The sequence below is a fragment of the Clytia hemisphaerica genome, unplaced genomic scaffold (assembly GCF_902728285.1).
Source record: "Clytia hemisphaerica strain Z4C2 unplaced genomic scaffold, Clytia hemisphaerica genome assembly, whole genome shotgun sequence".
Taxonomy (NCBI): Eukaryota; Metazoa; Cnidaria; class Hydrozoa; order Leptothecata; family Clytiidae; genus Clytia; species Clytia hemisphaerica.
The window spans coordinates 523,818-540,042 of NW_027104387.1; the positions used below are offsets into that span (position 1 = coordinate 523,818).

At 35.1% G+C, this 16,225-nt stretch overlaps 1 protein-coding gene across 1 annotated transcript; it reads right to left on the reverse strand.

The window, feature by feature from the left end:
- On the reverse strand, positions 1–9,315 carry LOC136819508 (uncharacterized). The gene is made up of 9 exons (XM_067075741.1): positions 9,088–9,315; positions 8,521–8,668; positions 6,907–7,051; positions 5,949–6,117; positions 5,373–5,494; positions 4,616–4,822; positions 2,130–2,325; positions 1,339–1,564; positions 1–842 (listed from the first exon to the last, which is right to left on the reverse strand). The coding sequence occupies exons 1-9, from the start codon at positions 9,286–9,288 to the stop codon at positions 148–150; spliced, it is 2,109 nt and encodes a 702-aa protein (XP_066931842.1). The 5' UTR covers positions 9,289–9,315; the 3' UTR covers positions 1–147.
- Positions 9,316–16,225: the final 6,910 nt, after the last annotated feature.

A 16,225-nucleotide genomic window follows, 5' to 3' on the forward strand; every position in this document is an offset into this window, starting at 1 on the left:
CGAAAGGTGAATATGACATTTTTTTGGATTCACTAATATCCATACACAGAATAAATAAGATTGATTTTTACATTAAAATTATTAAAAATATTTTAACAATTTTTCACAATCGAAATAAGGGCTATTGAGATAGTGACAACTTTTTAACTAGGGTGTCATTAAAGAATCTTCAAAAGCAACGACCGTCTCATTGCTTCCATGACGATGCTTATGATGATGATGATGTCGACGGCCCGCCATGCTTCTTTTGCGGCCCTTATCTTTATCATCTTTCTTCTTACTTGGCTTATCACCTTGCCACAAATCTTCGACTTGGATCTGCATATCCGCCACATTGAGATTTGGGTAATAAGCTGGACCACGGTAGGGGCCATATGATGATTCACCTTTCTTGACCGTTACCAACCTACCGACCGGTATATTCACATTCAAGGTATCCCCTTCAGGAGTTGGTCGGCATTTGACTGTATCATCTGGATTCAACATTCCAAAGAAGCCTTCTGGTGATGTTTTAACTACTTTACCAGGCTCGAATTGCAAACAGAATCCATCAGATGGACCACATACCTCAACATATTTTCGACCATCTTCTTCGTCTTCAAGCTTATAGACAGTAAGTGTTGTCCAGGCACTGTAACATTTCTCAATGTTGGTCTGTTGGAATGGACCAAATAATGGCCCATCAATTTTCCAGACGACATTTTTGTCTTGACCACTAAGATAGACTTTCACACCTGCCGGAGCTTTAATGCTGGCTATCTTTTGATAATTGACACCATGGTAATTCTTGAGATTGTATTGTTTGTAGATCTTACTATCGATGGTATCACACATCTTGTTAGCTGAAAAACAAACACAAAAATTCACAAGTGAGTGAGATTGCTGACCTGATTTTCGCTTCAGCTAAAAAAAGCTAAAAAATCTGTCATGGGTTAATAACAAAATATCATAAAATTTAAACACAAAAACGTTTAAAAAATCCATGGGTGACGAGTTTTTGATGAATGTGGAGCAAGCACAGGCTTTTCTCAGGCCTGTTATTTCTTATCAAAAGCATGATCCGAACGACAAAGTTTTTTTAGTAGCTTACAACTCTTACCAAGTCCCCTTAGCTTACTTTTTTCATTATTGTTCCCATGAAAGCAATTGTAGTAGCACTAAAAAGTAACGCAAACTAGAGAGTTTGTCCTAATCTCGTCCCCGTGTATTTCAGGATTTTTTTGGCCAAAAAACTCGCAAAACTCAAAGCTAAACAAAAATCTCCACGAAAATTAAACAAAGATAAAGGAATCAGCAGAGAAAATTTATTTTTGTTAATTTGCATGATTACAAACTTACTATTACAGATGACAATGTTTTCAGCTGCATCCAAATACTTTCCAGTATCTAACTTAGTAGCTTTGACGGAATCAAATCCATCCATGTTCTCCGGTGAGTATGCAAACATGCCAATGAAAGGTCCAAACTCTTTGCCCTTCTTATACATGAAGAGTTGAAGTCCCATAGGTACAAACCATGATTGCGTTGGAAAATCTCTTGGGTTGTTCTTGACTTGCCCATCGCTCTGTAAAGAAAATGAATGTTTTTGGAGAACGATGACAAAAAAGAGCCAACAATGAAGCGGGTAAGTGTCCCTGGGATGGAGGGCTACACGTTTTTTATAAGAACATCTAAAATTTTTTAAGCCTTCGGATGTTCTTAACTTTTTAAGCCTCAAAATGTTCTTAAAACTTTCTTATTTTGACCATTTTGTAAATATTTTTGACTACTTTACTAAGAAAAAGGGTGTTGTCGAGTCCACAAAGCCTTTAAAAGTTCTTAGTTCTTAAAATCTTCGCCGTCCAGTTTGTTCTTAGAAAAAAATGTGAACTAGGACTTTGGAATATCTGGTACCTTTATTTATTTTGGAGAATAAGAGAGAACATCTTAAAGCAAATGAGGCACCCCTCAAGTTTTTTTACTATACCTACAAAGATAGCGAAAAATATTCCAAATGATGCATCACGCCTAAATCTTTCACATCTTCGAAAGCCGCTTAAGGGGGGGGGGTCGGCCACTAGATCTATATAGTACATAGTATTTTTCGAGTTTTAAGACATCTAATTTCATGATTTTATCAAAATACTCACAATAGAAAGTGTCCGGCATAATCCCGAAAGTTTCTTTTCCGGACACAATATCACGTGATCTTTGTCGGTCAAGAATTCATACTGTTCATCCAAACTCAATAGATAAGCCATCAACACTTGGTATTTTGCTGGGTTGGAAAACAGTTCAAAAATTACCAACTTGGATTGAAACTGATTTAATGGATCGCCTAAGAATCTAAAACAGAAAAATAATGAGAAATGGATAGAAATTTTCTTAGTGATCGCCTCACAGCTCATTTTATTTATTCATAGAATTATATTTCACAGGTCTATCGACCTCTACGAAATAATTTTAGATTTATAAATTGTCTAATTCTTCATCTGTCGTCCAGTCGTCAGAAGATATGGACAGAAGAGAAGACGTTGTTTTGGTCTTTGTCCTAGGTTTTCGAACTAGGCGAAGGTTTGTTCTAGGGCTTCCTCTTACATGCCAAACGAAATCGCCATTTTTTGAATTCATTTCTTTCGCCTTTTGGCACATATCTTTAATAATTTTTCTTTCGTTGATGGTGAAGTCGTCTGTGATGCTAAAGCCACCAATTTCATTGAATCGTTTCAGCTTATGCAGATTTTGCATTATCCGTTCTTTTTCCTCTATACTTTTTAAGATCAACTTGATTGGACGCCAATGTAGCCCTTTTCGGTTTTGTCCAATGCGATGATGGTGGGACGGTTTGATATCTTGAACGCCAATGTTACCTAGTATACCTTCAATATCTATTTTGTCTTGTTCCTGTTGTTCCTCTTTGTTGTCTACCTCTAATTCCACCATTCCATGTATAATAATATTTCGTTTTCTTGATTCGATGTCTCTTTCTTCATTCTTGTTTTCTTGTTGGTGTTCTCTCACTGCTGATTTGAAATTATCCTTGTGTTTCTTAGTTATTTCAGCGTATGTTTTTTCTGATGTTTTCTCTATGTAATTCGTCGTTTGCTTTATTTCTTCTTTTATAATCTGCTTGGTTTTCATTTCAAAGTCAGCCATCTTATTGGTTAAGATGTTTTCGATATCGTTCTTAAGGCTGCGGTTCTTGGCTAGCTGGTTTTTGAGCTTTTTAATGACGTCGTCCTTCTTCTCAATTTCCCTCTGCATCATATGATACGAGTTCTCACCTTATTTACTCATTAGAGATCGTGTTATCCGCACGCAATTCTGACATAGATATTGTTCGTTATAAGTGTTGGCAAAAATTTGTAGCTGATAAAGCGGTAATTGTGTGCACTCGTAGTGTACCATGCGGTGGCATTTTCGGCATTTTAGACGGTTTTGGTCATCATAATCTGAGCAGGAGGTGGGAGTGCATGTTTGGTTTTGTTTAGCTTCTTCAAATGGTTGTTTTTCTTGCTTTTTGTCGGTTTTTTCGTTCATGTTTTTGATGTTTTTGATTTACTAAAGATTTTTTTAAATTTTGGTCATCATTTACTGAGCGAATGGTTTTTTTTAACTAGTGGAAGCTAAAAGGGGGGGGTTTCAGGGGGTACCTGATTCCGCAATTCCGCCATTTTTTTCTCCAATTTCCGTCAAACCGTCTTAAATTGAACCAAAATTCCGTCACCGAAAATTCCTTTGAAATTCAATATTTTCGTCGAAAATTCCGCAAATTTGGAATATCTTTTACCAATTCCGAAATTCCGCAATTTTTTTTGCTAAATTCCGTTTTTCCGCACTAAAATTGTCTAATTTTCCGTCTCCGTCAGAGAACCCAATTTCCGTAATTCCGTCTAAATTTTCGCCATATTCCGCCACTCCGTCCGAAAAAAGGGCCGATTCCGCTCCTCCGCCAAACGTGAAACCCCCCCTAAAAGTAGCCGTGGCACTGTACGTCAGCATCCAATATAGATGATCCTATCGTCTACACATTATCACTAAAAAAGGGAATAATTCAGGAGGTGGGATAAATTTGAAAAAAGGAGTTTAGCTCGGGGTGGAGTAAACAGTGGCGGAGGTGTTTCTACCGCCACTGTTTTTTTTCGTAAACGCCCTGACGCCCTCACTCTGCGCACATATATTTTCCCACGTTTACTGACCCTCTAAATGGACGATAGCAACGTCTACATTCAATCTAGCGCTTACCTTAGTGTAAGTAAGAAAAGGGCTGATCCCGATTCAACTGACACTCAGTAGTAACACGTAATATCAACCGGGTATTAACCCTTAACGCTTTTGAGAAGACTAGTAACGAAAATACAAGGAAAACTTTCCTTGACGACGGTATCGAAAACACAAGTGTAGGAGTACTTTTGTGAAAAAATCTAAGATACCCTTGCATTGAAGCGATAAAGTAACGTCAATATAATTATTCGATGGTAACAATAATTTAGAGTTTTGGCAGGAATTTTCTTAGTTTGATTTATAGCCTAAAAATGTCGTGCGCCGAGCACAAATTTTTCTTGTAAATTCATTACCCCGGCTAAAAACCGACCGCGAAACTAAGGATGAATAGGCTTTATATGAAGCTTTCTACCTTAACACATCTTTGTCCATGCTTCGTTGTTGATCAGCTAGATAGATGAAATTTTCTTTATATCCACCCATATCTTGCATCTTACGTTCAATCTTTTCCTTCAAGCTGGTATATTTAGGATCGTCTATCAGCTCTTTGTAATGGTCTTCAGCTTTTAGAGTGATGCCTGCTAAACGCGCTAACATGATACTCCTGGTAACACTCAACCTAAAAGAATCGTTGAAAGAATGGATGAAAAAATGCGAAAAAGTCAAAACTTCCCACTACTTTAGAGCTCTACAACTTTCAAACCAATGTCTTGCTTGCTTTTATAGCAAAGGTCAGCCAAAAGCTAACATATTCTATGATTAAACATTATTCTTTCCAACAACTCCCTCCCTTCGACCCTTTCATTCATAGCTCTTACTAAACGATAGATATAGGGTCAATATTTTCGTGGTAATTCTGGTAAGATTTTTAAAGAGCTTTAAGATTAGTTTTCTAGGTGAGGCAGGAGGAGGTCATGTCATCAACATTGAAATACCGTCAACACCGACATCAGAAATTGGTAGAATCCTTATTTCTTCCCAGTATGGTATTTTTTTCTGACACCAAAATGCCGTCGTTCTTTTTTTCAAAAACCGAAAAACCGACAGAAAAAAGGGCTAGCACTGTAACACACCGTCAAGGAAAACGAAGACGCTATTCAAACAGAAGAAGATAGTAACGGTTGTACTCCGTAGTTCTTTTTATTTGATAAATTTTGTTGTTGTTTTACCTTGTGTAAGAAGTAAGTAAAGCCATACAGACATCGATGTTCTTTTTATTCGAATCTCCTTGGTGAGGTTTTTTGATACAATATTTTTTGATCTGTTTGTCTAATCGACCGAAAATTCCAATCTGCAAAATAGAGGAAGTGAAATTCAATTTCACCAGTTTCTCCTAACATAGGTAGCCATAGAAAACACCTATGAAGAAAAGTTTGTTTCTGATGAAAAAAGCTCTCGGGAAGAAAATAAGTTGTGAAGAAAATGAAGAAAATTTTGTTGACCTTAGTACACTCCTTCTCACAGATCCACTGGCACCCCTTCCCACTGGAAAAATTGAGCAAAATATCGTCAATGTGGAAAATTTTTCCTACAACTTTTGTCCCCACTGAAAATAATCCCAAAATAATCAAATAAACCAATCCTCACTACAAAAATACTATGCTAATTTTCCCATCCTCACTGAAATTTCTTACTTAAAAACAAAAGAATTGAGATCATAGCCATAGAAAATATGGAAATATATTAATTGGCTGAAAAAGCGGGTCTGTGAGAAGGGGATATGTCATAAAAAATTGTATACTCACCCTTTGGAATGAATTGGAGTAGAATTGAGTTGCTAACTGCTCAGTAATGATTTTGTCATTGTTCAAATAATCCTCAAAGTGAGCAATAGATTTGGTCATCATATCCCACAGATACTGAATACCAGCTATTTCATCTTGTAGGCCTTCAATTTTGAAATCTTCTAAAGCCCTGAAACGAATATACAAAGCGTGTATTGTACATGTGTAATAGTTTATTTCATGTTGACGAAAAGGGAGCAACAAAGGCCTAATAAAAGTCAATGGTACTTTACAATTGAAATACACGCTTTTTTTTATAAGAATGGTGTAAATCCATTTCATCATGGATATTCTCTTAACTTTTTTGGGAAAATCATCTTAAAATATTCTTACAGCACATTCTTAGGTTAGGATCTTAATTCATACTAGATTTAACATTTAGTACATACGTCTCGAGCATAAAATGGCACTTTTGTAAAAGGAGTGAGCCTAACTTGGGGATAATTGATAATTTATAATTGAAAATGCTCTTAAAATGGCATTCTTAACTTTAGTAGCAAAATTCCATGATGGTGATATTCTTAGCATATTCTTAGTTTTTCGGCCATTTTCATCATGGACATTCTTATAAAGTGTATTCTTATAAAAAAAAAGCGTGTAATAAGCTAATGTTGTTTTGGCAAGGCATGCTTAAACTGAATATTGACAGGTTTTGGTTGATAAAGTTTTTCCTTTTGATAGCTTTACCCATAGTATAAGAAAGCCGCGGCTTTCTCATACTATGCTTTACCCATGTCTTATTTCATTTACACCTTTAACATGAAGTTTTATCAACGATAAATCTCGATAACAAAGCTTTCCAACGAACCAAAACTAGACCTTTTTAGTTTTTCCAAAGCTAAGATAAATCGGATTTGAAAATGTTTACTTTGTCAGGGCGAGTTTAAGGCCAACTTATCATAGATTGTTTTATTCTTACTTAATAATCGGGGCTTCTGGCTTTCGAACTTTGGATCCAGTGAAAAGAGAATTTACTGAACTGTATGAACTTAAAACGAGGTTGGCGATTTTGGTTGTACCAGGGACAAATAAATTGACGATAGACGTCACAACTTGAATTCCACCTGTAGATAAAAAAAGCATATTCTAGTCTTTTAAAACAGCTTCTTTTAACATCCAGCTACGATGCGAAAAGTTGCGCGTTCAATCCAAGGCTGGATCATACCAAAGACTCCCAAATGGTATTTGATGTCTCTCTGTGCTTAATGTTCATCAATTAAAGAAGAGAAGAAGAGACGGATCGCAAGGATAAGTGGAGAAATCCAATGAAGGAAGTGGCCCTCCCCTACTTCCAGGCTGACAGCAAAAGAAGAGGGAGTCTTTGGATCACCTTCGACTGAACTAGTCGCATATTTACCTCCTCTATATAGGCTAAATAAGACCACGTTCACGCGCTACGTTCCGTTTCGCTCCGAGATGAAACGGTTCCGAAATATTGTGTGAACGTCAAAATTGGAAACGTCAAAAAAGAAGATGTTAAAAAGAAAAACAGATCAAAACCATTTCGCTCCACTATTTTCATCGGAACGGAACTGCTCCGTTTTCTTACTCCGAAATGTTCCAAAATGAGCATGAACACTTCCTTTCCTATCCGTAACAAATACCACACCAGAGTGATACCAAACTATAACGTCTGAACATGGTCTAATCATAGTATAAGAAAGCCGCGGCTGGAATATGTACCGCATTGTCTTTTCAGTTAATTGCTGTTCTATCTCTGTCTCCGAGCTTTATAAGAACATCAACATGCTCAGTTTATTATTGGTAGATAATTTTTGAAATTTTTCTCTTATTTTCCTTCAAAACAAGTTTTTTTATTGCTAGATATCTTCCAATCTGTACCCAATAGAACACTTGAACTAATTTTGGACATATTTTAGGGGTATTTTATGGAAACAATAGTTTTTCGCCAAAATTGAAATTATAAGAACTATATTCAAGATGACAACTTTCCTGTCAATTTGAATGATGAATTTTGAAGGTGCTGGCTTGAAATTTTCACAGTATTATCTTGATGTACTTTTTCATTGATTTCTAAAAATATTTTACTGAAATATTGCGAAGGCATTCGAGGCAATTTATTAATTTTTGAGTTCTTTCAGCCCAGCCATTTTGTGCTTGTTTAAATTTCTTATTGTTGATCTTTCCTTTACAATGATTTTATAATGCAAGTGTATTATAAAGGGCATATCATTAATGTCTAAAACGCCCTAAAGAAGTAGGTATTAACGACAAACCAATAAAATTTACCATTAAAGATGCTACATTACTGACTTTTTGATCAACAAATAGTCATCAAATACGACAGAGATAGAACAAGAGAAATTCAGATGTTATCATTCCAGCCGCGGCTTTCTTATACTATGGTCTAATCGATGATGGAGAATTCATGGACGATCTTTGCTAACGTTGCTACTTTAGAGCGGAAGACCTCGACATTCGCTGCCATTATGGTCTGTATTGTAAACAATATGCTTGAACTTCCCTGTATCCAATTGGGGCAAACCGATCTTTGATACAGAGGTGTACTTACTCTTAAGAGCAGAAGTGTAATCTTTTGTTTGCAACGCAGTTACCATTCCTGGTAACCCTTGGAGAGCTTTGTTGACAGCTTCAGCTGTTGCCATGGTATCCGGTCCTTTAGGTTTTTCAGATCCTTTATCCGTTGCTGGCTTCACTTTCTACAATAAAAACAGAGTTTAGGGTTGGAACCAAGGAGGTGATTAGGTGGAACCTGGGTTTAGTTCATTTTGTCCAGACGGTCTCTTAAGATATGAGGGTGATAGAAAATCAATTTACTGTATTAATGTATTACAGTATAATTGTGCTGTTCTGAAAAAAAACAACAAAAAAAAACATTAATCTTGAAGGAAAAACAGAAATATCCTAAATAATATGATTCCTCGTTAGAAAGATAATTATAAATTGGTGAATTTAAAACTTTACAACTCCTCAAAACTTTGAAACTTTTCTTCCAAAATAGACTCTATATGATACATTGCAACAAAATCTTCAAGATTCTATAATTCTAAAATTCAATAGGATCGTGTAGTATCACAAAATGTCATTACGATATTTTTTTCTCGAAGAACATTTTTACCTTCAAAGATTTTTTCATTTCATCCAATTTGTTGTCAAGCTTTGGATCGAAAATGAGATTGGCTTTCTTCATTTCGTCGACGCGATTACTGATCTCCTTGGCTGCTTCTTCGCCGTTTGTGGTCGTGCTAGATTCGGCCAGCGTCGTTGGTGACAATAGATTGATGGTCAAGATGACCAATAGCCATACTGTGGACGCCATACTTTACAGCTTTCTAAAGAAGATGAGAGATTCAAATCAAAACTAGGTTACGTCATAAAGTCTTTTTCGTTTTTTCCTGGAGCTGTCTATCATGTGGACTAAAAAGGCTCGCGCTAGATGTAATCAACAAGAGTCATATGAAGTCATATTTTTCCCCGATTGTCGAAAAACCAATTTAAAATAAAAGCAGAAGCGAAACTTGTTCCGATCGAATGACGTCCCTCAAATGAGGCACACTGTATTGACATTAAAGTGCCTGACCGCAAGATTGACCCATCGTTACCTTAATATAAAATTATATACAAACCATCTTTGGAACAAACAAATATTGAAAAACACACAATTGTGCGCTTCAATAGTTAAACATTCACTAACTATGCCGAATATTTGTAAAACATTGTAAAGTTTGTACACAAGAGTATTTAAATGGAATCTTATGGTTTAAACTGCAGAAATCGTGAAGATTACTGTAGAATCCATTTGGTCGAAAGCATTGGCTATTTTTGATGATTCGACCTTTGGACCCATGAAGCAGTGGTTCTACTAATATTGATAATTGTTAGATCACCTAACTTTGAAATATAAGATACAAACCAAGTTCACTTGCAATAGACATAGCGTGAAATAGCTATGCCCACTCAAATTTTGATTTGAGAGTTCAGTGAAGGTTACTGACCTGATAAAATATCTTGTTAGCAATCCCGATCTTTTAATTCGTGATCCTCTAATCGCTCTTTAAATACCACAAATTTTGCATCGTGATACTAAAAGGTTGGCCTACAATAAGACCAATACATCAATTGGTTTTAGATTTGTAATAGGTGGCAAAACTCAATTACTTATCAAGATAAATATTTTTATTGATAGAAATTCTTTTGGCATCTAAGACCTTCTGTTCGCGTCAAATAATTTTCCCAAACTCCAGATCACGCGATAGAGTATTAAGGTTACATAATCATCACGTCTGGGTCACAAAATTTTGGAAAAGGGGGTAAGTGGGAAACAGGGTTTAGGGCTTTGTTGAAAAATCTCATTTTTCAATCGTTGGAAAGGTGATATCTTTATGTTACGTTCTCAATCACGTCTTATATGAAAATGTATTATGTAATATGCAGGAATAATACGATGAAGAACTTAGGTCACACAAAACTGTTTGTTTGTCCCAAAACAATAATTCTAGACCAGATTGGAAAATTCCCATATTTTTCCTTGTGTAAATAACTTTTTTTTCTCGATGACCTAATTATATTAGGGTTAAAGATTTTCCAATTAAGGACCGTACATGCTTTTTCTCTGGCTGGGCGAGACTATCCATCTAAGAAGTAAGATTCTTAAAATTCTTCATAGATACCATGCTAGCTTCAAAAACGTTCAAAATATAATATTTATAACTTTCGATCCCTTTCATTCTTCACTAGATTATAAATATTGACAGTGTGGGAAAGATCCTAGCCATGGAACGTTCACAGATAAACTCTATTTCATCCAACTTTATCTTTTACGGACAAAAATTAAATTGAAATTTGATAACATTGATTATCGGCGATCCAAAAAATATATGCCATGCAATCTGTTTGGTTAAAAAGAGTACAATATATCTTGTATTTTACATGTAAAAATATAAATTGACAAAAAGATGTTGTTGCATTGTAGCGGTAGTAGCAATCTAACGTCACTTTGCTACAAAAGTGCCCTGCCCTTACCTAAAAAAAATACAAATATTTAAATTTGCGTGCAATTGATTGGTTCGACGATTAGCCTCCATAAGAAAATGGCACTTGTGATCAAGAGGACTTTTTACCTAAAAGGTTTCGTCAACAACATTTCCACCTACACATCACGCAAATGACTTTTCCTCTAATATTTGCAGAGGCGGACGGGCAGGTTGATGCGGGTTGGATGGGAAATAAATTGTAATGAATATTGCTTTCTTGCCGTGGCATGAAGGTAGAGCATCCAGCTACGGTGCGCAATGTTGTGGGTTCCCACCTTTGCCGGATCAAACCAATAATTCACAAAATGGTACTACCGTGCCTCTTTTCTTAATGTCCAGGAAACGGACCAGGGTAAGTGGAGAAATGGCGCCTTCCCCTACCTTGGGGTAGACAGCTAAAGAAAATAAAGCCTTCAAGTTGCCCTCGGTGGTCATAAACCTTCTTACTTGCCTAGGATTGATGTTTGTTCAGTGTTTCTATTGTGAGAGAGACCCACCAGGCTCTGTGACAAAGGAGCTGATTAGATTTTCCAATTTTAATGAAAATGTTATCCAAGGGCCTGGAGAAAGTCTTTGTATTTGTTTAATACTTATCCATTGCCAGTTTCTAATGGAAGTTAGCACTCGAAAAGCAATCTGCCTGAGGTATAAAAGCTACGAAAGGTGAAAAAAGGATCATATCAAAAGAAGAGGTAAAAGGAAATGAAAGTCATCTTTTCATGGTTTTTTCATGGAAAGGAATTGCGTGGCTTGTAAAGTAGTTAGGAAATACTCCGATATTTGGATGTGAATGAATGCATTGTCTCTTGTTACCAGAATTCCATTCTTATTTCGTGTGATGACCCCGTTATTTAAACTGCAGGAAGCCATACTCTTACGTACTTTATAATAAATAACGCATATATTATTGCCTGACGTAATTTCAATAGGCACTTCAATAGGCACTTATCAATATGTTTTCGAAGGCAATCAAGCTAATGTATTTAATATTTTGTTGCATGGAGAGAGTTGTTGAGTAAGAAAAGTTCATGACTCATAATGCTGTGTTTAGTATTGTTGGCAACGTGGGAAAGATTAATGGGAGGGAACATAAGCCTTTAGCATAAAATGTCAACGAATTTTGTATGTGAGAGTGTGCACATCAAAGTTTGTGGTTAGTCACTGGGATAGTTGGTTGGAAGGTTTCTAAGCATTAAATATGTCAAGTGAAATTTACTTTGCTTGTAGATAGAACTTAATTTGATTTAAAACAATTTGAGCAAGTGTACAAGGAAATAATATTTTCAACAGCAAGAATAATTAGGTTTTCTTTGTTTTAAATCCTGAATCACTATTTTCGGTTAATTTCAACTACTTTTTGACAAATGAATGAATTTCTTCAAATGATTTATTTATCTAAAGACACCTTTGTGTCACAGACCCGATGGTACCCCCTACTCAGGCATTTTAAGGCATGTCCAAATTTTCTGTAATTTTTAAACACCAATAGCACTCACCAAGAGGTGTTCATTCATACCTTTTTGGAAGCATATTAGTGTGTAGAATATGAAAAGTGCTGTTCAGTAATTGTTTTTCTTGCCTAAATAAAGATATATGAAAAAATATTGCAAAAAATGTAAAAATGCTGACGTCAGCAAAACTTGTTTTTTGAATAACTTTTGATTGGCTTAACTTTAGATGCTGAAATTTTAACCAAAGTAGGACATTTTGAATAGGCACATTTTAAATCAAAAAATATTTAGAAATTTTGCTGACGTCAGCATATTTTAGCAAAAATACGTTTTTACTTATTTCTGCTGACGTCATCAAATTTCTAAAAAAAACTTTGATCCAAAATGTGCTTTTCAATATTCTCTTGCATTCTGCAAAATTTCAGCATCTAAAATTAAGCCAATCAAAAGTTATTTAAAAAATAAGTTTTGCTGACGTCAGCATTTTACATTTTTTGCATTATTTATCCATATATCTTTATTTAGGCAAACAAAACAATTATCGAACAGCACTTTTCATATTCTACACCCTAATACGCTTCCAAAAAGGTATGAATGAACACCTCTTGTCGAGTGCTATTGGTGTTTAAAAATTACGGAAAATTTGGACAGGCCTTAAAATGCCTGAGTACCCACTTGGAAATTTGGATAAAATTTCGTCCCCGGTGATGGAATACCCTACAATTTTAGTTCCACTGGAAAATTAACTTTATTTTCATCCCCATTTGAAATTATACGGAAAAATGCACTCCAAAACTAAACCCCCACTTAATTTTTTAACCTGGGACTAATAGAATTTATGTTTGGGATTTGGATTGAAATTCTATTCATTCCCACTGTGGGAAGAAGCTCCATCGGGGTTGTTAGACCAGGGGATGTCTCGGATTCCGATTGAATTATTGAGGAATATATAAGGTACTGCATCTGAAATATCCACGGAAAAAGCGTATGGATAACTACAGCTGTTTGTAGTTGGGATTGAGACCACCCCAATTAAAAAGTAGGGCTTTTCAAAGAGACTGGGGGAGAAACTGTTAATCGTTGACGTAGAGAAGTAGTTAAATTACACAATTCAAAAATAAATTAGTCTTCTTTCAATAATTTGGTCTCGTTCAGCTCATTATAAAATTTTGGAAAAAATTTTGGAAAAAGACTTTTTTGAAGAGGAATAATGTTTGGGCAACATGAAATGATAGAGAAAAGATGTATGGAGAAAAGACCATGAAATTTCATTTCACTTGCTTTGCTTGTCGTTGTATACACCTCAGTCTAAAGGGTTCGACTTTTGCTTGGCAATTTGTTGTTATTTGCACGCAGTGAAGAAATGGGAAGGGAACCGAAATAAGTCATCTGTATCGGAGAGGCTCAAAATGTTCAAAAAAAGAGAGAACAAGTTGCGAATCCAAAGTTATTGAATTTGAAAAAATTGACTCAAAGTCTAAGAAAATTTATTGGATCTAAAGTATCTAAAAATATTGTAATCAACTGCACAACCACCACACTACTGGATGGATGGAAGGGATGAAACCTGCATGATTGAAAGTCCCTTAGTCAAGTGGGCCGCTACATCGAAGTGTGGTAACAAAAAGTGATAAAGGAATCTATCAGCCCTTAAAATAAAAATGACGTCCTGATCTTGCTGCCTCTTTTATTTAGCTCATTAAGTCTCGCATGCAAAAAACTGCACGATAGCATGCATATATTTAAGACACTTGAACAATTTTGTTTTAAGCCCTCTCGCGAAATAGGAAAACTTTGGATTAAAACATTTTTGGCCACACTTAACCTTTTCGGATATGATTGATTCTGAAGTGTTTTGGCTCAACTTATCAAATCAATCTGTTTGGATTACAAATTTTATGAATAGAAATGCCTGAAAAGTCTTTTATTTTTGAAAGGAATTTTTTATAGAAAATGATGATATTCTATAAGTTAAGCTGTATTACAAAATAGTTGTAAACTTTAGAAAATAAATGGAAAGATTGAAAATTACTTTGATTTGATTTGAAAATTACTTTATTTTGATTGATTCTGGGAATCTTTTGATTTTATTCTTCACAAAATTCCATTGAGTATTGTCAAGATAAAAGTGTTTTTCCAAATATAGCTTCATCGTATTTTTCCGTTGTGAAAGTTAGAGCTGATTTTTTTAGTTGGTTGGGGTCTAGGTCTGTAGTACGGTGCGTAAAAATACTGAAAAGGATGGGCCTTTTCATAAATTATTTTAAGTTTAACGACTACCTCGTTTTGAGACCATTGCCAAGGTGATTATGTCCCTTGAGTTTTCAAGTGATAATTTATGAATAGAATCAACTTTTTATGAACTCCTTTGGGAATCAATTATATTCTGAAAACGAGGTAAGCGTTGCTCGTGACGTAATTTATGAAAAGGTCAAAATTAAACAAGAAGAAATATGTTTTTAACATTACAGTTTCAGGGGGTTAACCACCTACTACAACATGAGATAACAGATAACCATAGAGGTATAAAGAAACAGGAGAAGTATGCTATTGTAACCATGCTCGCCCTACGATTAAAAAAATTACGAGGTATGCATGCTCATAATCTCATATATCGTGCATTTTTAATGAGCTCTTTTGTTGATAGGTGAAATCTTATTGGCTTATTTCAGTTGTAGAAATTAGATGAGACGAGATCCATTGTTTCTGACATTGGTGTAAGAAAATATTTGGATTAAAAAAGGCCTGTAAACTTTGCAATCCTTCATCAAATGACAAGATTTTTTGATCAACATTTTCTTCAAGGTGAACTCTATTGCTTAATACTTTCCTCCAAAATTCTCCAGCGACTTTTTGTCTACAAATTGGGTCTGAAATTGTGTGTGCTTATAAAGAACTTTTTATTTTCTGGCTGGAGAAAATATCTTTTCAAAACAAAATTTAATGGATGATAAAATTGAACGCAAACTTATTTCGTGGAGCTAAATTTTATTTAATTTTCGTATATTAGAAGGCTAGAAATCTTTGATGCTGATAGTAAGAATGTTCAGAGAAAACTTGAGTTCTACTAAAAAGTCGTATTTCATCGGGCGAGCCTAGAATTTCTTTTGATTTATTACATAAAAGAAATCAAAAGACTTTAACGACCAATTACCGACAAATTCATCTCCTGTCTTTCTTTATACCTCCATGAGATAACACACACGACAATGTGGTGGGAGGGAATTGTTATCTTATTTCCTTAGGACCTAACAGGCCACCCTCGCAAACCACGGTCAATTTTGATGATGTTCTTAACTTTTTGAGCTTTAAATGTTCTCAACACGTTCTTATATTTACCATTTCGTGAGCATTTTTTGCCATTCTTCTAAGAAATTGTGTATATTTTGGAGCTTGCAAAACCTTGAAATATTCTTCACCTTTTCTTAATATTTTGGCCATCGAAGCCTTATGTTCTTATATAGTTTGTTCTTATAAAAAACATGTAGCTAAAACCACAATGTAGGGGGGCAAAGCTATGTTGATATAACCCTTTTTAACGATTTTGAGTTTAATCTTCGTAATTAAAATATACCATGATCTTCATTGACTGAAAATTGTATCTTTTTCAGCGGGCTTAAAATTATTACTTTTTAATCTTAAAGATTGTTTAGTTTGTAGATACTCACAAGTAGGGTATCTTGATAGAATTAACAAAAAATGGGGCAAAGTGTACTCGCATGACTTCACCCCGTGGAGGTAGATATTCAAAATACAGTATATAGATAACAGA

Coding starts and splice junctions, on each gene's coding strand:
- LOC136819508 (XM_067075741.1), bottom strand. CDS start 9,288: ATGGCGTCCACAGTATGGCTATTGGTCATCTTGACCATCAATCTATTG. Junction 7,052..8,520: donor TTACACTTCTGCTCTTAAGA/GTAAGTACACCT, acceptor TTTTATCTACAG/GTGGAATTCAAGTTGTGACG. Junction 843..1,338: donor AAACATTGTCATCTGTAATA/GTAAGTTTGTAA, acceptor TTTGTTTTTCAG/CTAACAAGATGTGTGATACC.